Source organism: Neomonachus schauinslandi, chromosome 6, assembly GCF_002201575.2.
Source record: "Neomonachus schauinslandi chromosome 6, ASM220157v2, whole genome shotgun sequence".
Lineage (NCBI taxonomy): Eukaryota > Metazoa > Chordata > Mammalia > Carnivora > Phocidae > Neomonachus > Neomonachus schauinslandi.
Window position 1 is genome coordinate 41,376,753 of NC_058408.1, and position 22,730 is coordinate 41,399,482.

At 45.4% G+C, this 22,730-nt stretch overlaps 1 protein-coding gene across 1 annotated transcript; it reads left to right on the forward strand.

Annotated features, from left to right (window-relative positions):
* Positions 1 to 2,312: 2,312 nt before the first annotated feature.
* LOC110574193 (major histocompatibility complex class I-related gene protein) lies at positions 2,313 to 7,986 on the forward strand. The gene is given in 8 exon segments (XM_044916097.1): positions 2,313 to 2,331; positions 3,091 to 3,178; positions 3,180 to 3,310; positions 3,941 to 4,205; positions 4,207 to 4,246; positions 6,670 to 6,677; positions 7,814 to 7,906; positions 7,908 to 7,986. Coding segments are annotated over 8 exon segments (723 nt in total).
* Positions 7,987 to 22,730: the final 14,744 nt, after the last annotated feature.

The window sequence follows — 22,730 nt, forward strand, 5'->3', positions numbered from 1 at the left end:
GGTCCTGGGATCGAGTCCCGCATCAGGCTCCCTGCTCCGTGGGGAGTCTGCTTCTCCCTCTGCCTGCCACTCTCCTTGCTTGTGCTCGCTGGTGCTCACTCTCTCTCTCTCTCTCTGACAAATAAATAAATAAAATCTTTTTAGAAAAATAAAAAAAAAGAAAGTGAAATTATAGGAATTGTAAATAATATGTGTGGAGATGATGTGGGACATAGACAAAATCCTCCCATTGAGCAGTAATGCCCCAACTTGTTAATACTTTGGGGGTTTGATTTTTTTTTTTTTTTGCTTGTTGGCATGTCCTAGGCATGGAGACCCCAGATGTCATAAGAAGAACCCCACCCAGATTCCAAGGGAAATTCTATACCAATCCAGCATCGCTGAGAAACACAGTCTCTTTTTAAATCCCTTCTTCCTTCTCCTCTCCCATTCTTTGCCTGGAATTTTATTTCTGTGAGGTTTTTTTCCTATGAATAAGTGTGGAAGCAATTCCTACCTATTTCTTTCCCCCTCATTCCCTCAGCTCCAGTCAGGGGTCTTCTTGCTGCTCCTGGACCATGCCAGGTTCGTCCTTTCCTCCAGGTCTTTGTACAGTCCCCCTGCCTGGACTGCTGTCCCCAGATATCTGGCTGGCTCCCTCATTCCCAGCAGGCACTTGCCCTGAAGTCTCCTTCTTGGGGAGGCCTTTCTTAAGCATTGCTGTTTTAAACTGCATTGCTTCATCCTTTTTGCAGCTTTATTTTTCTCCATTGCACTTTCCAAAAGACATGATGTATATTTCCTGTATTTTGTGTTGTCTGTCTTGCTCCCCTCCATCTACTAGGGTGTAGGCTCCACAAGGGCAGACATTTGTATCTGTTTGGTCTGCTGTGTGCTCAGGGCCTAGAACAGTGCCTGGCACGGAGGAAGCACTCGTATGTTTGTTGAATACACAGATGGATACTAAGAAGGTGAGAACTAATGTTCATGACTTGTTCTTCTGCCTCCCTCTCCGAACAGTTGGGTATCTGCAGAGTCGCCACAAAACCTTTCCAGATGTGGAGCAATGGAAGAGTTTCAAAATTGGTTGCAGATTCAAGCATATACACCTTTTGCAGATTCCAGACTAGGTGTAAATGAGATTTCAGCTCTGCTCCCCATTCGCCAGCCTGCACTTTCTGAAAAGTATTTTGAAAAGTATACATTCCAGGTTAAACAGATTCATATTCATTTCAGCATCTTTCAAAACAGAGAAATCAAAAGCTTCGCCAACAACTTAATTCACAAATATTTACGAAGCTCCTACCATGTGCCAAGCTCCCTGCGGCAGGCCTTGGCAGGAAGCACAAAGGAAAGAAGCAAAGTCCCAGTCCTCAAGTGCCTTAGGATTGAGAATGGAGTAGAAGGTAAACAAAGATAAAGAGAATAGAAGGCAGAATATGATAACTACTGATTTGGGGGTAGTATTTGTACTGCTGCTTCAATCTCTGGCTCTTAGTTATAGAAGAACCAACACTTCCATGATGAGAGACTCTTATGCTCAACTGGAGAGCCTTCCACTGGGTTGCTTCCTCATCCCAACGCTTATCTCCCCAACCCCCCAGCCCCAGGAAGGAAAAAGGGGAAGAAAAAGCTGAAAGCAATGAAAAGGGGCCTTGAAGCCTTATGTTCTGCCCAGGCCTGGGGAAGACCAGACTCCTCCATCTTGCTCAGTGCTGCAGCTGATATGCAGAACCCATTCCATGTGGAGGGGCCCACAGGGCTGGGTGCCTACTCTGAACCTGGCCAAGCTGCCCCCACCCCAGCTAGAGGAGCAGGGAGAAAGGAGAGGACAGTTCTGCTTTTATAGAACCTGGCGCAATCAGGCGGAAGGGGCCCTGGCTGGACCTGGTTCAGTCTCAGGGCCTCCTGTCTTCCTTCGAGGTTAAGGTAATGGTAGCCTGGCCTTGCGGTGGCCCGTTCTCAAAGACAGTCTCCATGTAATGAATGCTTTCAGAAACAGTTTTAGAGAAAAGGGAAGTATAGACAGACTTGCATGCACCAAAGCCGACCCAACTGTTTTGTGAATGATTTTTTTTAATTTGATTTTTTTTTCTTAAATATATATTTATAAATAAAGGGGAAGGAGTCAACATCATTAAGTAGTATTCAGCCTGGGGAATGGGAGCCTGACGCAGTCCAAGGTTCCCTGCTGCGGCAAGGGCCACATGGGAAAAAAAGATCTGAGTGCTAGGGGAGTTCCCAAAGGGACAAGAGCATTTGGCTGGGCGATCTGGAAACACTGTGGAGAGGTGGCATCTAGTATAGTCCTTAGGCCAGAGAAGTCCCCGGACATGGATGTGACCCCACATGGTAGATGACCCCACTCACCCACAGCCTTCCCTATGGAGCAAGGAAAAGCACCATGCTTTTAAAACACTTTTTTTTTTTTTAAAGATTTTATTTATTTATTTGAGACAGAGAGAATGAGAGACAGAGAGCATGAGAGGGAGGAGGGTCAGAGGGAGAAGCAGACTCCCTGCCGAGCAGGGAGCCCGATGCGGGACTCGATCCCGGGACTCCAGGGTCATGACCTGAGCTGAAGGCAGTCGCTTAACCAACTGAGCCACCCAGGCGCCCTAAAACACTTTTTTTTTAGGAGGCTGTGTCCTTAAGTGGGTTCTCTGATGGATCTGGTGTGTGTGTGTGTGTGTGCGCGCACCTGCACAGGGTTGGGTAGGAGCCCTCATTTTACCCACGTAGAGGCTTCATTCACAAAACAAGGGCGTGGGTTATCGGGGTTATCAAGCCTTCTGACAGCACCCTGGGGGACCAATGAGTGGTCCCGGGCACTTCCCCACCCCAAGTCCAGAGCAGGGCTCTCTACTTCACTTACAACTTGAGATTACCTGTAAAATTGTATCCTGAGGTTTCCAAACCAGGACAAAAAAGGCTCCAGGTCTTGGGCTGGAGCTCTTAGGTCCTTTCCAGGCTCCAGTTCCTGGGGTTCTGTGATTACATAAAATGAAGCAGCAGCTAGGTCCCCGGAGGAATGCAGCGGAACACGGACCACTGATGTGGGTTGCCATTGTCCGTGACTCTAAATATCTTCGCTCTCTGCCTCCCTTCCAGGGACTCACTTGCTGACGTATTTTCGCCTGGGCATTTCAGATCCCAGCCATAGGATCACTGAATCTCTTTCTCATCCCATCATTGCATATGAGTGTCTCTTGGCAGGAGGAGCCGTGGGCTCCGTGGACGGTGGAGAACCCCTTGCCTGGTCCCTGGGAGAGGTACACTCAGCTGCCGAGGGGCTGGGGCTGGCGCATCTGTAGTCACCGCGATCACTCAGGTGGGGAAGGCAGCAGAGATGAATGCTTGCCCTCACCAGCCCCTATTCCTGCAGAGAGGTCCTTGGGCTGACAGTGAACATGAGCAGTTGCTGAGTTACACTCTTTTGGCAAAGCCGGGACAATCTGGTCGATCGTGTTCAGTGTCTGCCATCTGCCCGAAGCGTCTTCCAAATCCTCTCTTCCTCGGGAGCCCTTTGTCCTTTGCCCCCCATATCCTGATGCCACCCCCATTCAGGCTTCTAACCTGTATCTTCTCCTTTCTCATTCTAAATTTGGCCATTCTGTGTCTCATTTCCTGGTGGCCAGGCTTAGTGAGCCACTTGCTTATGCACAATGGCTTACTACATTAACTTTCCCAGGATATTTCTGGCTCTTGCATATCTTCCTCTCCTTTACTGCATTATAAAATTTATAATTGATCGTTCCTATTATCGAATAATTCCCCAAGGCAAAAATTATCATGTTCCTACGGCGTGCAAATGTCTGTTGCTAGGTGGGTTATGTCATAGGAACCTCCCGGAGGCATGCCTGTGGGATGATGTATTCGGGGGCAGAGGATGCATACCCCCAGTCATCCACTGGATGCCCACCTTTATGTCTCTGTCTAACCCCCTTCCTGACCCACCTAGGTTTCACACCAGGGTTTCACACTTACCAGAGGATGACGGGCTAGGAGTTGCTAGAGGATAGAAGCACCACATTTGTCCAGCATGCCTATGATGGACAAGATTTCATTATCTTAAATAAAGATACCGTTTTCTGGATGGCTACAGATAATATGGCTCACATCACCAAGTGGGCATGGGAGGCCAATTGGCATGAGTTACAATATCAAAAGAACTAGCTGGAAGGAGAACGTATTACCTCATTAAAGAGATTCCTGGAGTATGGGGAAGCTACTTACAAGGACAGGTAAAGAAAAGGGAGAACATCAGGTCCCCAGAGCCCTTGGTTTTATATAGAACTTCCTCTAATCTAGGTTATAGTCACCCTATTCTGAAATCCATCTTGTGAGTTACACTATGGTGATCTGAAACTCCCCGTGAAAACTTCCCTTAGTTATTTTTTATCAGCATCTGGACGAGATTCAGCAATTCCACCTGTCTTGATGGTGGAGTACCTTCAGGGACACCTCTTTTTTGGGGTATCCATTGAGACCAGTCCTTCCATCTCCTGTCAGTGATAAGCTGGGAAATACTTTGGGAGGTGGAGCAATCCTCATTTACCAAGGGCTCACACAATACCAGTATGAGTGAAAATCTGGTCTTACAAAGAAGACAAATGGAGAGTCTGTGCTTTACTAAAGGATTTATGTTAAGATTTCTTTCAGGAAAAAGCTCATCAAAGATGAGACTCAGTCCACTTTTAGTTAATGCAGACTTTTCACTTATAATCTTATTATTTTAAAAAATTCTTATTATTTAAAATGCATTTATGTCTGTAGCATGCTCTGGGTAACTCCTGGACACAATGCGCTTCTTCCCACTGGAGTTATCTCTAATGGTGGGACTTTCCAGAGCTGCGGTGGGCCTTGGGAAGACATCTGGGTCAGTTACGAATGTAGACTCTCTGTCTAAGGGTATTGGCTTTGGAGGCAGATGACTAGAGCTGGAACTTCAACCCTTCCACTCATTGGCTGACTTAGCCATCTGAATTGCAATGGTTGCAGGTAATAGAAACCTACTCAGACTGGCTTAGACACAAAGAAGGAAGCTATTTGGAAGGCAGGAATCAGGGCAGTGTGAGGACCCAAGGAATTTAAACCAAGATTCAAATGAGGAGGGGATATTGCCGCCAGCATGAAGCTCAGAGATACCTTCAGCCCTTCACCATTCCAGAAGAATGAGCTTCCCTCTCCCCGCTCTGGTTACAAAACTTTTTTTTTTACATAGGAGAACTGTGGTTGGTCTGAACTGCATCACAGGCCACTCCTCGGACTCATTGCTGTGACCATCCGGAAGAGTGTCTAAGATCGGCTGTGGGTAACAGAGTCCTGGTAAGAAATAGGTGACGCACTCAACGTGATTTAGCCAAGGAGAATTCAATCACAGGATTATTCACAGAGAGACCATCAGGATTGAGGAAACCCAAAGTCAGGTACCCAGAGGCGTGCAGCAGAAGGAAGCCGTTACATCCCCAAAACTGAAGGGGCAGGCGAAGGCAGGGGACCTTGAAGAAGCGCCTTCTAGCAAGTCCTATGCCTTTGGAGAAACACAGCCACTGGCAGACCGCAGTGAGGTGCTTGGAGAACGGGTCCCTGAAAACCCCAACCTTTCTCCCCTCCGGCTTTCTGACGTTTGCTGAGGATGTTCCTCCTAGCAAGCGGCCAGACCTGGCCAGGCCAGGGAGCCCTGGAGGGGCAGTCTGAGGGCCACAACCTTCCAGGGCACAATACAGAGCAGAAGCTGGGTCTGGGGGCTAGCAATGAGAGAGTAACCAGTGCACGATGGGCTGTGTTTGGGTTCCAGGTTTAAGATGGGTGCTTCTCAACCAGAAGCACACATTGGAGTCAGGAGAACTGATTTTCCAATGTATGTTATGTGTTTGTCAGGAGCAGGGGTTCCTCTTATCAGAAAAAAGTGGAGCTCGTAGATGCTAAGGCGGCAAAGCAGTAATCTTGAGTAAAAGAAACAGTTGTGATAATGCCTACATCCCAGACATTGGTGTGAAAAATGTGCATGAAGGCACTTTGTACAGAGAGTTCTCTGCTTACACATTACATCTCATTATTGTTGCCAGGCTGAAGAAGTTCTGACAGCTTGGGATCTGGCTAAAATCTGTGGCCAGTTTGGGGTTGTACTGAGCCCTCAGTCACTGAGACATTGTAGGCCAAGGCTAGGTACAAAGAGGGGCCCTAGGAGTCTCCGCTCCCAGATCCTGATGAGTGGCATAGCCTTGGACTGCAAACAAAGAGAACCCTTAGTTGCCTGGCCTCCTGCTCTCAGGGAAGGGAGGGAAACTGGAACAGAGTTGCTCTCAGTTGGGATTTTAGGCTTAATACTAATCCTGTTGGTTCTCTCTGGGGCGAGGAGCTCTTTGGAAAGAAAGGGGAGAACCTGGACTCCGGGGTTGTGTGGGAAGAGTATGGGAAGAACGGTTTCAGTGTATCTGCTCGCCCTCCCATTAGGACCGTGAGTGTCGTAATAGGCTCTCAACCCTTGGGTCAAAATCCATTCCTAGAAAAATATCTGGGAACGATTTCTTCCGGGCACTGTCAAAAAGCAGTATCTCTCCTTGTGGCATTCATATTTTATTTTTCATGTTGGGAAGCCTTTTTCTCCTATGAAATTTCATGCCTCAGGAAAAATAGAAAGAAGGTGTTGTTGAGGTAAAGCTCTTCCCTGTATCCGAGGGCCAGATAGCAAGGTGTGTGTGTGTGTGGGGGTGTGTGTGTATGAAAAGGCGAGGCCTCCAGACGAGCAGGAGGCAGCCCTTCCAAGATGCTGTCAGGCTCTGTACAGCTCACATCTGGATGGGACCCAATTCAGAGGGAATATTAAGGACAGCACCATCTGGAAAATTAGCAGAAGAGTCAAGAGGAAGCAAGGCCCCCAAATAGACAGTTTTTTGTTGTCACTACTGGAGCCCCTTTGTGATATGAATTTCTGGAATTCCTTCGAGGGCATAACCACAACATGATCTATTGATTACATATGTTTGTTTCTGATGACAGTCACTGTTTTAGTCCATTTGGCTGTACAACAAAACACCATAGGCTGGGGAAACTTATCAACAATAGAAATGTATTTCTCACAGATCTGGAGACTGCAAGTCTGAGATGAGGGTGTCAGTGTGGTCGGATGGGGGCCCTGTTCTCAGTTGCAGACTGTGGGCTTCTGATGGCATCCTCACATGATAGAACTGGGCCAGGGATCTCTCAGAGCCTCTAAGCCCATTCATGAGGGTTCCACTGGCATGACTTTTTTTTTTAAGATTTTATTTTTATTTATTTGATACAGAGAGAGAGAGCACAAGTAGGCAGAGCGGCAGGCAGAGGGAGGGGGAGAAGCAGGCTTCCCACTGAGCAGGGACCCCGACACAGGGCTCGATCCCAGGACCCTGGGATCATGACCTGAGCCGAAGGCAGACGCTGAACGACTGAGCCACCCAGGCATCCCTCCACTGGCATGACTTAAGCACCTCCCAAAGTCCCCACCTACTAATATCATCACCCTTGCCGTTAGGGTTTCAACACGTGAACCTGGAGGGGACACAAACATTCAGACCATAGCAATCACGAAAGTGCCAGCCCCAGGACACCAGGCAGCTCAGAGCCAAAGCAGAGCCATGTTGGCTGTGATCTCTCTCTGCACTAGCACAGAATTGAGAGTAAGGAAGCCGAAGTTCTAATCTCCAGGCTTTTGCTGAATTACTCATCACAGTCACGCATGTAACTCAGTTTTCCTTTTCTGTGACTCATAAGAGTATTTCAAAGGTTAACAGTAAATGACCCCGACACACTTTCCAAACACTCAAAACTATGTGGCTTTTCCCCCACTTAGAGGACAGAACATGGCTCAACTCCACATTCGTCATGGAACCTATCAGACATGGGTATCAGTTGAGCTGCATCCTCAGAGCGGCGACCTCTACTCCTACCCAAGCAGACTGTGGCCTCTGCGTGGTTCTTCAAGTCCCCCAGGATAAGGACGGGTTGTGGCTGTCTGGGGAGTGAGAGGGAGGGAAAGGGCAGAGCAGGAAACACTGTGTGCTTTTTTAAATCAGTGGTTCTCTTGCTCTTTGGCCTTAGAGCGCCTTTATTCTTAATTATTGAGGACACCAAAGAGCTTTTGTTTCTGTGGGATATATCTATTGCTATTTACTGTATTATAAATTAAACATTAAAAAGATGTTTAAGTACAAGAAAACACAAGCTCATATCTATTGACCGTCAGAGAGATGATGTCATCATGTGTCATGTAGCCTCCAGAAAACTCCACTGGGCACATGTGAGAGATGGAGATTAAAAGAAACAGGGAAATCATGACTTAGACCTCACGGACTCCCTGAAAGGGCCTTGAGGCCCCTGGGGCATTCACATCACACTTTGAGAACTGCCGTTCCTCTGTTTTCATTTATCATCCTACCCGGAGCTGTGAAGTGAGAAGTGTCAGTAAGATAAGTAGGGCTGGGCTTCCTGCTGATCACAGGGACAAGTCCCTAAAAGTTGACAGAGAAGGGGAGGAGGGCTTGTGGAGTTTTCCTCACTTACTGGCTTTCAGAACCAGAAACTATCGGCTGAGGGTCCATTGTGGGAGGGGCTGGAGTTGGCGTGGGGGGGGGGGGGGGGGGGGGGGGGGCCGCAGAAGACCCCATGGCTGGGGGGGGGGGGGGGGGGGGGACTCAAGGGGCCACAGATTGTCTCTCCTGCAGCTCCACACAGTCTCATTTTCTGCACCAGCCACTCCAAGCTCCATTTACAAATGGGTTGGGCCTCACTTTGCGATCACAGGAGGACCAGGAACACCGCTCCCACGATAGAGGAAAGCACATCTTGGTTAGTGCTTGCAAGGAGAGGGGCGCCTGACAACGACAAAGCCCAACGCCTGTCCAGGTGAACCGCCCTCATAGAAGTTGAGTCAGAGAAGGTATGGTGATCTTGATTGGTCTTTTTCCAAACTCTATCTTTATTATTAGTTAATATCAACTTTTGAGGGAATTTTGTCCTTGGTTTCAAGACTTGAGTAAGTTTTCCCATTTTGACACTTTTTCCTCCCAATCATGTGAAAATCCTTTTCTTTCTAAAATAATCGTTCAACACATGAAATGCTGAAGAGTAGATACCTTTGGAAAATGGGATTCAGGGGAAGGAAGAGGGGAAGGAGAAATGGAAGATATATAGGCTCTTGATACTTTGGGGAAAAATTAATTCATTCAATAACTATGTATTTAATACCTACAGTCCTGGGCACTGTACTGGATTCTAGAATATAGCAGTGCAAAGGACAGACATGATTCCTGCTGTCAGAGAGTTTGCAGGCTAGTCTTATAACATCATTCCCTTGCCTCTGGCTTCTTTAGGTGCACAAACTGATCACAGCATAATATTGATGGGACCTGGATTATGGGTTTGAACCCACTGTGGGCTAGGAGTTTGGCTTTGCTTCATAACCACAGACTTCAATCTCAATTCAGGTGATACTGTGCAAAGCATGTTATTAGATCAAAGTAAAACCAGCCCCTTTCCTAGAAAATCAACTCAGGAGTTAGTGAGTCATTGATGTTTTCTTTCTAAAGTAGGCACTAATCCCAATCCAATAAGAAATAGCTGCTGAAGAAAAAAAAAATTAACAATGACATACCCCTTTCAAGACTGATACACACTGTGAGTTCCTTCTTATCTCGTGGAGTTTGTGAATTTGAGTTAAAATTTGTCAAATACTAAGAGAATCTTGACAAAGCAGGCTAAAAATGTCAATGCTGGGTTCTCAGATTTTGCTGAATATTGCATAATTTGTTTTTGAGCTATAAGGAAAATTGCATATATCTGACTAAAAACTTTTCCTTTCAAAGCAAAATGGAGTCATCAACCTTTTTACACCAGATCAATGATTGAAGATAGCTCTTTCCCGGTGGTTTTTCCTCTAGGAAGCATGGTCCCCTTGTCCCCCATAGACTCAAGTCCAGTGGTCAACATTCTTGGCCACATCTATGATAACCTATGGATATCATAGGTTTGAGCCTTTATGGCGGAAGGATAGGGAATCATGAAATTTTCGTGAGATCAGAAAATCTCAGAGCTGGAGGGAACCTTCTGATCCAGGACAGGAAATGTCCTCTACAGTACCTCTGACTTGAGCATCCAGCCTCCACTGGAATACCACCAGTTCGGGGCAGCTCACTACACTCTAACATGCTCTTCCTCTTCTTTCACGAGAATGTTTATTATGTAAGAGCTTTGAACATCACAGGTGCATTTGCGGTGACCCTACGGACAGGGTTAGATCAGCCCATGAGATTAGCCAGTGAGTTTCTACAATGGCCTATGAATGGCTGGATCATTTTACACAGTTCCTGGCCTGAGAGAAAGTGAAAGTGCCCTGTTCTTATGGCAAACCTGCCGGATAGCTTGGAATCTTGGAAGTATGCCTGGTCGGATCTGCGGAAATGATCTCATTCTTTCTGATGTTTGTGGGAAAGTAAGGACACTAATTATCAGACGTTTTATCACCTTTGGTAGCACCGCAGTGACCTGGACCCAACTGCAATCTTGAATGCAAAAATGAGAGTATGTCTCAGTCTCAGACGGGGGTTCAATTCTTTCTCTACCGGCTTCTCATAGATGGGCCTGACTCACCTTTATACATATGCTTATTCTCCATATGTATATGCACTGGGAATAAAGAAAAGCCTCACTAGGAGAATGAACATCCCCTCGATCCTCCTTTACTCCCCTAAAATCCTCACCAACATTTACCTCTTGTCCTGCTGAATTGTCCTAGGATGGACAGCAGTTACATTCATCTGTCCCACTCCTCTCTGTCTGACCACACACCTCAGCCCAGACACTTCCTTCGGTGGCCCCAACTTTGACAACTGGCTTTGAACATGTACCTTGGGCTTGACCTTTCCCCTCCCTTGACCATGACATTTGCCCTCTGGCTTTAATATCGCAACCACAGGTAAAGACAGGCCTTAAAGAACCCACCTGCCAAGCCTACTTCTTGCTTCACTGTCCCCACCTACTTCCATGGATGAAGATCCTACTGTACACCTCTCGCCTCTGGTGCCAACTGAGTCACAGAAAAACACAACTGTCCCTGCTTATCTTGTTTTCAGGGTTGCTACAGGCAATTTCTATGCCATCTGTTAAACAGTGTTGCACTGTGAAGAGGGCAGCTTTATGTGGGGAATGGTTTCTCACCATTAAAATAGTTAGGACTTAATATATTTCTGGATGGACACTGAGAGTCAAACAGGTGATACGTCTATGTAAATGTCTTGTCTCTCCAACTGTGTGGTACTCTCCTCAGAGGTATGAATGATCAAGGCCTCTTTGTGCTCCCAGGGCTTCACCCTATACTTCACACAAAGCGAAAATGTCCAAATGGATGAAGAGGAAGAGGCAGAGGCAAGGTCAAGGATGTGGTGAGAAGACCTTCTGTAATGAGCTTGCTGCATTTCTGCCTCTCCTGTGGGGATTTTATAATTTAAGAGCTATATACATGTAACATAAAGGGGTACTTTTAAATAATACCCAGCATGTTGTAACCTTCATTTTACCAGTGGTTCAAAATTTCGTTATTTCTTAATAATTATAGACCTGTCATGGCTTTATTAACTCATGTTTGCTGATGACAGATGCTCAGTAACTGGAATCTATGAAATAGCTGATAACATAGATATCAAACACAACAAACTGTGCTGTCACCAGAATTAGGTTTTGACTTTGGGCTGTCTTTACCTAATATGTGGGTTAAGAACACTGGACAAGAAATCTGTTCAGCTCTCCCCCTCCCTCCTCTTCCTCCTCCTCCTCCTCCTCCCTCTCCTCCTCCTCCCTACTTCTTCTTCTTCCACTCTGCTCCATTTATAATCTGTTTTCCTTTTAGGCACATACAGACCAAGATGTAGCTGGTCTCCAAGGCAGTGTAATGGGAAGGAAAGCAGTTTGGAAAGCAGTGTGAAGGTCAGGCAGGGTTTTCCCGGGGGCCGGACTGCTCTGCCCCAGGGGTCCTGAGCTGTCCCATCAGATGGCTGGCCTCTCTCCTCTCTCTGCCTCTCTCTTCTTGCTCCCACTATTTTTTAGTTCTTCTGAGCCTTCCTTATTTCTGAGGAGCTGCTTGGTTTTTCCTCTTCTATTTTTGGCCCGAGACTGTTTTGGCAGTTGCAGCCGTGAGGAATAGTCATCCACTAGAGAGGCCAGTGATCACTTTCTGGCAGGGTCCCTCAGCAGGGTCACCCCCGATTTGATTACGTCTGGGGTCTTTGTCTTCACATGTGCAGGTCAGGTGGCCCCACGCGCTGATCAGATGAGTGCATAAACTCCAAGGCCAATGGATTAATTTATGGTGAGAAACACGATTGCCAAGTGGGTCAGATGTGTGTCTCAGCTGGTCAGCAAATTTTCTGGCAGCAGAGTCTATGTGAGAACAGCTAATCAGGGTCAGAAGAGTGCTTGGTGGCCCCAGAATCGGTGCAAGGGGACACATTCTTGCTCTTTAGCTCCTCCTTTCACACACAATTTTGCAGAGTTTTCGCAGTTCGCAGAGTTTTCTCCAGCAAGAAGAGGGCCCTTGCCTGAAGACTCAGGCAGTGGGCGGCAGCTCTAGGAGGGAGCCCAGGTCTCCCAGCCCAGGCATTTTCCACTTGACTGAGGAAGAGTCCCTCATCACCCTTTCTGAATGCCTTCACTACCTCTCTTTCTTTGGACATTTGCCATCTTTGAGCCTTTTATCTCTCTGGGACATCTCTGCATCTCCCTTTCCCACTGGCTGCCTTTCTCCGATGTCCCTCTGGCTTCTGGTTGCCCCAAACCCTGCAGGTTGTGTAACAAATCCCAACTCTAGTGGCTTCAAACAACAACCATCATTTTTTTATCTTTTACAGTCTCGGTGAGTCAGGAGTTTAGGTAGGGCTGGGCTGGGTCTTTCTGGCTTGGGGTTGCAGTCAAATACTGGCTGGAATTTGCTCCAGGTAGACTCAGGACTCTCCATGTGGCCTCTCTGTGTAGGTTAGATTGGGCTTCCTCACAGCATGGTGGCCTCAGGGCAGCGAGATTGCTTCATGACAGCTAGTCTCTCTCAGTGAGTATCCCAAGAGACCAAGGCAGAGGCGCATAGTATTTCTATGACCTAGCCTGGGAAGTCACATAGTGTGACTTTTGCCATTCCCTAAGTCAAGAAAGTCACAAAATTTCTGCTCAGTTTCAAGGGGAGGGGACATAGACCCCAACATTCAATGGGAAGATTGTCAAAGTCACATCGGAAGAACATACGGAGAGGAGATACTGTGGTCAGCTTTGGCAAGATAAACATGCCCCAGTTGCCATGCCCCACCATCCTCTCCCCATTCCACCCTGTATTGGTTTCTTAGGGTTTCCATGACATTGTAAGGCAAACTGGGTGGCTTCTAAAACAACAGAAATTTGTTCAAAATCAAAGTGTTGACAAGGCCATGCTCCCTCTGAAGGCACCAGGGAAAGAATTGTTCCAGGCTTCTCTCTTAGCTTCTACTAATTCCTTGGCTTGTGACTGTATAACTTCAGTCTTCACATGGTGTTCTGTGTGTGTGTGTGTGTGTGTGCGTGTGTGTGTCTGAATTTCCCTTTGTTAAAAGGATACCAATCATACTGGATTAGGAATCCACTCTCCTCCAGTATGGCCTCATCTTCACTAATTTACATTTGCAACAACTCTATTTCCAAGTAAGGTCATATTCTTAGGTACTGGGGGTTAGGACTTAAACATGAATTTTAGAGACACAACTCAACGGGTAACACACCCCTATCAAACCTCTGCAGGATCTCATCAATCCATCAAAGCTGCTTTCACTCCAGCAGATCAGCCAGCAGTTAAGAAATCAAAGTTATTAAATGAATTCATCTTGTAGTGAGATTGACAAGTAGTGTATCTTACCTTAACTCTCCATGAAAAGAGTTAAGTCAAATGAATCTGGTGGAAGTTTGGATGGTTCTGGGGAAATTCGGGGAACAGCAATCCTTTCTTTAAATCATTCCACTCACTTTTCTTCTATTTATAATGCTTACCACCTAACCTTGCAGAACAAGGAAAGGTGTTCTTGGCCTCTTGATGGTGAAAGGAGTAGATTGGTCTACTCGCTCAACAGCTTCTCCTCTTGAGCCAGAGGCTTCTGATGCCTGCCATCTTTGATTCTCAGTAAGAAGGTCATGTTCTACCAGAGCGGGGGATGCTTATGTCTTTCAGTACGTTAAATATGAGTACAGACCCCAGGACTCTGGACTCCCCTGGACATAAGATTTCTGGAGATACTCAGAACATGGGGACCCCGTGCTGAGGAGGAACCTCCTACCCCCACACACACCACCAAACTGTGCCTCCAGGGGAACTCACCAAAGCTCTCACTGTGGCCTCCTTCTTCAACAAGCTTCCTTTTGCTTCCCCACAGTTGGCTTGGCTGAGTTAAAAAAAAAGACCCAGCAGACACAGCCACTTACAGGAGTGACTTACCACATAGCAATATAAATATCATTTACATCATCAAATGTATCTTTGTTGTATATCTTGTTTGATAAACTCTGTAAACTCAGCAAACCCTGCCCATGTATTCTATTTCTGGCTCATGAACCAACTGAGGACATGAGCAGGGCTACAGCTAACCCATATGGGACATTTGTGAAAATTAGAAAATTATTCTTTTTCTCTGGTAGACACTGACCCAGGCAGGGTCATGGCTTAGCCCAGCAGGACATTTCTACCCTGTTTGCCCTCTTGGTGGGGTATTTATTCTTATGCAGGGCTCAACCTTACATGGCAGCTCTGGTCATACCATTAGAAAACAGATGGAAATTAGCTGTAGACTAAGATGAATGAATTGATTTGGAAGGGAAGAGTGATGGTAGAAAAAAATAGGTCAGTTCATTCAAAACGGTAGAACTAGAAGCCTGTTTGTATATCCGAAGAGCTAAAATTATCTAAAAGGTTTTACATAATCCTATCATGGAGTTTATTTTTGGCGATCTATTTTTAAAATTTTATGTCATATCACACAGTCTGTTTGCACAATGCCTTGTGTGTATTAGCGACTCAGTAAATACTTCTAGAAGGAACCAGTACACTATTTTAATTAGCTAGTCCTCATGTGCTGGCGCAAAAGAACAGTGTCATCTTACAACTGAAGTCATAGAGGGGAAATATCCCACCCAAGATGGTGTGACATTCCAGGGGCCCAGAATGAACACTCCAAAGGCTTGCCCGAGTTCTTCAAAGGTTTTAGCAACATTAACATTCTTTATTTAATACTTCGTCTTGTTATTGCCTTGTCTGTGACATGAGCGATCCCAAACATTCTAACTACACTCCTCCTCCCCCACACATGTATCAGGGACAAAAACAGAATACAGAGGTTCTCACACAAGGCACGGTTTTTCTTGAAAGCTCTGACAAGAGGTGCCGAGAAATGAATTCCCAGCCATCCTGGGGGCCCAAATATCTGAAACCTAATATATCTCTTTTATTCTTAAGGCCAGTAGAGCTGTTACATAATCTGAATTTTCCTTTCTATTGTTATGCAGGTACTTAGTTAATGAAAGTTTTTGCAATACAAATTTCATCAATTCATATCAATGACCTGGGAAGTGTGTGAAACTGCTCCTTCTGAGCAGAACCAATCACGTATAATTTTCCCTCTCCCCTTTCCTCCCTTCAGAGTTAGCTGAACCCAGCAGGAACTTCTGCATTCGTCCTTGGCGGGGGTGGGGTGTGAGAGAATGTTTGAGACCAGAAGGTTCTGAGTCGGTTGGAGCTGGACGGTCGGAGCTGAATGGTGGCGGAGTGGTAGCTGGAGAGCTGGGCTGGCCCGGAGCCCTGGCAAGGCCAGACTGGGTCTGAGGCAAGTACCGTGGCGGCAGCCAGACCTCTGAAGGAGCAAAACAGGGGCCAGAGAGTGGGAACAACTGAGGAGAAAAACAGCTTCTGAGAAAACAGCTTCTCAAATGGAAAATACATTCAGGGAACAGGAGGCTGCAGACGAAATGGGAAGCCACCTGAACAGAAAGGAAGTGAAACCAAGAGAGAAATGAGACATTCACCCCAAGCTAAGGCAGTCTTTCCTTTTTCCCTTTTGAGGTATCAGTAGGGATTCTGAGGTGAATCTGTTATCTGAACTCAGTGAAAGCTCTATTTTTTTTTTTTTTTCTGAGCAACATGATGGTGGCGTAAATAGGGAATTCTGGGAACACACTGAGAAGATACAAACTCTGAAAGCTGACAATCCTGGGGAAATTTGAAAGGTTGAAGTAATAAAAAGTAAAACCTTTGGAGTCCCATCAGCTGCTAAAACACAACCCCTTGATGCACGTTAAAAGACCTAAAAGCATGTACTCTGCGTATTACTCACAAAACAGTGACAAATACGTGGTCTGTGCATTACACACAACAGGAAGTTGCCAAACCAGATGTAACCCCCAGAGGCTGAGTACTCGGGCTATCCTCCACCTTACTTCTAGAAGACTGAGTTAGTCATCGATCCCTGAGGATCAAGGAGGGTTGAAGACAAAAGGCAAGCTACTCTAACCCAATGTAGGCCCTTGCAACTGGAACTGAGATCAAATTTCAAAGATCTGTAAACTTGCCCAGCTTCACAGACTTGAAATCACTCCACAGGATGACTTGTTTATAGCCCCCATGATGAAATTTTCAAGGATTGTCCCCTGCCAAAAGGAATTAGCAGTTTATCTGTATGACACTGCATACGCTGTATTTTCATTAAAGCCACCAATTTTGTTAACTCCAATTTCTTACTAATAATCTGCCACAGATATTGACATTCAAATTAAATATTTATGGCCTTCGTAAGTTAATCAGCTATTCATAGAATGTATGTTCTATGAGGCCTCAGACTCCAGTGCCCAGCACATGGTGGGCACTCAATATGTAGGCATACTGATTAAATGAATTTCCGTAATGCCTACTCGGAGCCAGACTATAGAAGGCAATGGAGCCCAATGACATTCTGGAAAAGTAGCAAGTGCAGAAATGGCTCAGACATACCCTTATAAGAAAATCAAGCTCACATCAAAGAAAATGATTTTGGAGAAGGTAATCCAGAACATAATTTCTATAACATAGACCCCAGGTTTTATGTTAATAGAAGAAATACAACCCTGACAGTGACCTTTTGTGGTCATGCTGAAAAACACAACTTGGATAAAACTTCAGAGTGAACTAGGAGGGCCTGCATATCAATATTCCATTAACAAAAGGGAGGAGAGAGAGAGGGAATGGTTGGAAGTGCAGAGAGCTGTCTCCCTCCCTGAAGCAGCTGGGCTGGGCTTCCAGGGCCAACAAGCAGTTGTGAGGGTGACATCTAGGAACTCAGAGATGTCTGGTGACACAGAGTATGTTCTAATCCGCTAGTTTCCTTTTGCCTTTCCCATTTCCCAACTGGCCAAGCCTCAGAATTAACTCCCTCTCTAAACTCCTAAGCGCTTTTTGGCTCTGCCCCTTCACTGACACTTGCTATCCTGTGTTTCTACCCCGCCTGTCACCCCAGCTAGACCCTCTGGCTAGATTCTGGCTTAACCCCATAAGAACACAGTTTGCTTGTTTGGAGGGAAAAAAAAAAAAAGAACACAGTTTAAATGTCATCTCCTTCACTTAAAATCAGGGTGATTTTAAATTGTTTAACTTCTCGGAAGCGCCTGGGTGGCTCAGTCTTTAAGCGTCTGCCTTCGGCTCAGGTCATCGTCCCAGGGTCCTGGGATCGAGCCCCGCATCGGGCTCCCTGCTTGGCGGGAAGCCTGCTTCTCCCTCTCCCACTTACCCTGCTTGTGTTCCCTCTCTCGCTGTGTCTCTGTCAAATAAAATCTTAAAAAAAATAAAAATAAAAGTAAAATTAAAAAAAAAAAAATAAATAGTTTAACTTCTCTGAGCCTCACTTTTCTAAAAAACAGGGCTTGTCGAGGCACCTGCGTAGCTCTGTCAGTTGAGCAGCCGACTCTTGATTTCAGCTCAGGTCCCGATCTCAGGGTCGTGGGATCAAGGCCCGAGTTGGCTCGGCACTCAGCGTGGAGTCTGCTTGAGATTCTCTCTCTCCCTCTGACCCTCCCCCTGCTTATGCTCTCACTCTAAAATAAAATAAATAAAGTCTTTAAAAAACCCCAGGGCTTGTAAATGCTTGTCTCCCAGTGTTGCCGTGGGAACTGAACGAGCTGCCTGTGTGTGTGTGAAGGTGCAGAGCAGAGGGCGTGGCACGTGCTGCATCGCTCCTCATCCAGGGACACCCCCTCCCAGCCCACACAATTAGAGCGACCACTTACTGAGTGCTAACTGTGAACCGGCCGCTTTACGTATATGATCTCTGTGTTGTAGCGGCTTCGGCAGCAGGTGTTCTGTCCATTTTGCTGACGTTCAGATGAGTTATGTTTCTTTACGAGGTCACAGTTCCTAAGTGGCAAAGGCATGATCAAAACCAAGTCCTTCTCCACATAGGGCTTGTGCTTCTTCCCATACCCCACCCTAGCTGCATGCACTAGGCACTCAAGTAATGCGTGATGAAAATTGTAAGGTATCGTCTATTCCAAACCATGTTCTATAATGAACCCTGGGAACAAACCAAAAACAACTTTACAATGAATCAGAAAATTTATATAAAGTCCCTTATCAATTTGTGAAAATGTGAATCTTTTTGTTTAGCTTTTGATAATGTGACTTAAATGCTGAGTGAGGCCCGTAGGGCAAGATGAAGCGCATAGGGGGTTCTTAAACATTTCATGGAAATGTCAGTGAAGACCGTGGATAACAGCCATTACTTGTCAATGCATGGTGGATGGGAACAGCTGAGGCACAAAGGGAAAATTAAAAGCTCCTTACGTTGCAAACAAACTCAACCAAGGTAGATTCAGTGGTGCATAGAATTTTAGATTCGGAGAGTTACATAGTGAAATTCATTTTACAGATGAGAATGTTGAGGCTTGGAGGGAGTAAAATGATGTGCCAAAAGAAACTCTGAAACCAGTTATAAACTTCATGTGTTTACATAAATATGTTCAACATCATTAGTCTTTAGGGAAATGCAAATTAAAACCACAGTGAGATACCACCACACACCTACGAGAGCAGCTCAAATAAAAATTAGTGACAATACCAAATGCTGGAAAGGATGTGGAGAAACTGGGTCACTCACCCATTGTTGGTGGGCACATAAAACGGTACAGGTACTCTGGACAATAGTTTGGCTATTTCTTTAAAAACTAAAAATATACTTACCCGGCAACTGCACTCCTGGCAATTTACCCCAGAAGAATAACTTATGTCCACATAAAAATTTGTACACAATTGTTCATAGCAGCTTTATTGATAATAGCCTGAAATTGGAGACAACCAAAGCATCCTCTGTTAATGAATTGATAAACAAGGGTACATCCATGCTATGGAATACTAGTCAGCAATAAAAGGAATGAACTATATGTGCAACAATTTAGATGAATCTCAAAGGCATTATGCTGAGTGAAAAAAGCCAATCTCAAAAGGTCACATACTATATAAGTCAAACTACATAATTCCTAGAACATTCTCAAAAATGACAAAACTATAGAGATGGACAACAGGTTGGTGGTTACCAGGGTTAGGGATGGTTGCAGAGAGAGAGGAAGGTGTGACAATAAAGGTGTAGCATGACAGAGATTTCTGTTGTGATGGCAGTCCTGTATCTTGATTGTGGTGGTGGTTCCACAGATTTACCCACGTGGATAAAATAACATAGAACAATACACATATATTGTTTTGGTATCAGCTTCTTGGTTTTGGTAGCGCATCCTAAGGATGTAAGGTATAACCATGGAGAAAACTTGGTGAGGGTTCATGGGATCTCTGTACTATCTTTGCACTTTCCTGTGAATTTATAATTATTTCATAATACAATATTTTTTTAAATTGAAGGACAGTGCAGCAACTCAGTTCAGTTATGATACTTGTAATTATCTGGCTTACATGAAACTAGTTCCATGTAGAGTTTAGCCAAATAGTGGAACTGACAGTGTTAGCTTGTTAAAGCGATCTGTGCCTATTATTATAACTACCCAAATACTCTTATTTAGAAAAATCCCATTTAGTTTGCAATGGGTATACTGTAAATTAAGATAGTTAAGGGGACCCATTAACAGTGGAATAATCAGAAAAATCTGTATTTTTAGAATTAGGTAATCTCATAATAATTCGTTTGAGGAGTATTGGGGGCATTTCCACTGCTTTAAAACCCCATAGAAGAAAAAGTGCAAGGTATTTCATGCCTGGATCTTGCTGCTGTCTTTCATAATTCGAAAGATGCCCCCACCTAAGGTTAGCATCACCTGCCTATGTGACCGAAAATCTCATCACTCGGTGGTGAGCAGCTCAAGATGATTTGAACTTAAAGTCTCTTTGCACAGGCAGGAGAACCATCCCTTAAGACTAACTACCCTTCAACCGTTCTGATTGTTGGGTTCTCAAGCTGGTTTCCTTGCAGTAACTGTTTTCTAGAAGGTCAGAGCTGCGCCTGAATCTACAGGTAAATCACCCATTTTCTGGGGCTCTTAGTGACCGAAGAGGAATGACTAATGCTTCCCATTATGACAGTGCTGGCCAACCTAATGAATGAACTCCAGCTAACTGTTTATTTCTTAGGGGCAGTTCCTCATGGAATTTATCCACGTATTTGGTTGGGCAAGATGGCCACAATCTCAGCTCACTTGGCGTATATTCGTAAATCTAACCCTGATCAGTTTTGTCCACAACGGCTTTTCCAGACTCTCTTCACTCAGGCTCCCTGCTTGACCTCACCCCGTTTGCCTCCAAATTCACAGAGAAAGCCGAGGTTCTCAGAAGCTCCTTAGCTCCCAGCCACAAGCTATCTCCCCCTCACCTCCTTCCCTTCAGCCTCAGTGGAGTATTCTACTCTGTTCTGGGCTGGTCCCCCACCAAGGCTCTAGATCCCCTCCTTTACTGACCTTCCAAGACTTTCTCCACCAATTATCCCTCTCCCTGCTGCAACTTTAGCGTCACAGACTGGTGCAGATGCACAGAGAAAAGAGCAGAGATTTCACAACCTGCCAGACAAGGGTTTGAATACCACCTCCTCCATTTACTAGCTGTGCGAGCCTAAGCATTTTTTTTTTTAAAGATTTTATTTATTTATTTGAGAGAGAGAGAGAGCGTGAGAGAGAGAGCGCGCTCCAAGAAGCAGGGGGAGTGGCAGAGGGAGAGGGAGAAGCTGACTCCCCGCTGAGCAGGGAGCCTGTCAGTTTCCAGCTTGATCCTAGGACCTGGGAATCCTGACCTGAGTCGAAGGCAAATGCTTAACTGAATGAGCCACCCAGGTGCCCACTTTTTTTTTTTTAATTGTGGTAAAATATACGTAACATAAAGTTCACCAACTTAATCATTTTTAAATGTACAGTTCAGTCGTGTTAAGTAATTCAGATTGTTGTGCAAGTGATCTCCAGTGCTCTTTTTATCTTATAAAACTGAAGCTCTGTACCCACTAAACAACACCCTACTCACCCCTCCCCAGCCTCTGCTAATCACCTTCTGTTTTCTGTCTCTATGATTTGACACGTTAGGTACTTCATAGAAGGAGAATCATATGGTATTTGTCTTTGTAACAGGCTTACTTCACTTAGTAAAATGTCCTCAAGGTTTATCCATGTTGTAGCATGTCTTAAGCAAGTTTTAAGGCATTCTTTTTAAAAAAATGTATTTGTTTATTTGAGAGAGAGAGAGCATGAGCAGGGAGAGGGGCAGAGGGAGAGGGAGAAGCAGACTCCCTGCTGAGTGCAGAGTGATCCCAGGGCCCCCTGAGATCACGACCTGAGCCCAAGTTGGACGCTCAACCGACTGAGCCACCCAGGTGCCCTTTAAGCAAGTTTAAAAAAAAACAACTCCAAACTCCAGTTTCCTCACATACAAAGCACCATACCTTACCCAGGGTTGTTGGGAGGGTTACATACTATGGGAACTCAACATTGGTTGGGTCCTTTTCCTCTTACTTTCTGTGATCTTTCCCTGGATTCAGAAACCCTCACAAGTTCCTGGATGTCTCTCTCTACTTAAGACCTTCCCTTATCTTCACAATCAGAGTTCTTATGAGCAAGCTATCTGCAAGCTGTCTCCACTCCTCACTTCCTTGTCACTCTTCCTGCTCTGCAGAAGGACTTGTATATGTCACTACCCCTCCAGTCATGCTGTTGCTGGGGAAGTCACTGGAAACTCCCAACTGTCCAATCTACTTCTCTTTCTAATTTCACTTGTCCTTTCTGAAATATCTGACATGAATTAAACATCACCCAATGTACTTTCATTGTTGAAAGCTCCTCCCTCGGCTTCTGTGATGGTACTGTGTAGCATTCTGAACTGGTCAAAAAGGTACTTAGGAATAACATGAACAGAGGCTTTATTTGAATGTATTGTTTTATTATTATTATTATTATTATTATGTGAACTCTATGCCCAACAGGAGGCTCGAACTCATGACCCCGAGATCAAGAGTTGCATGCTCTACCGACTGAGCCAGCCTAATGTATTCCTTTTATTCATTCAACATCTATTTTGTGAGCACCCTATGTGCCACCTACTATCCTAGGTTCTAGAGATACCTCAGTGAACCACACAGACAAATGTGGTGCCCTGGCATGCTTCAGGGGCAGATACTAGTTCATTAAGGATTGGATGGTGGCTGGAGCTCCCCCTACCCACCCCCATTTTTCTATACATTATTCACTTCTGCACTAGAAGAAAAGGTAGC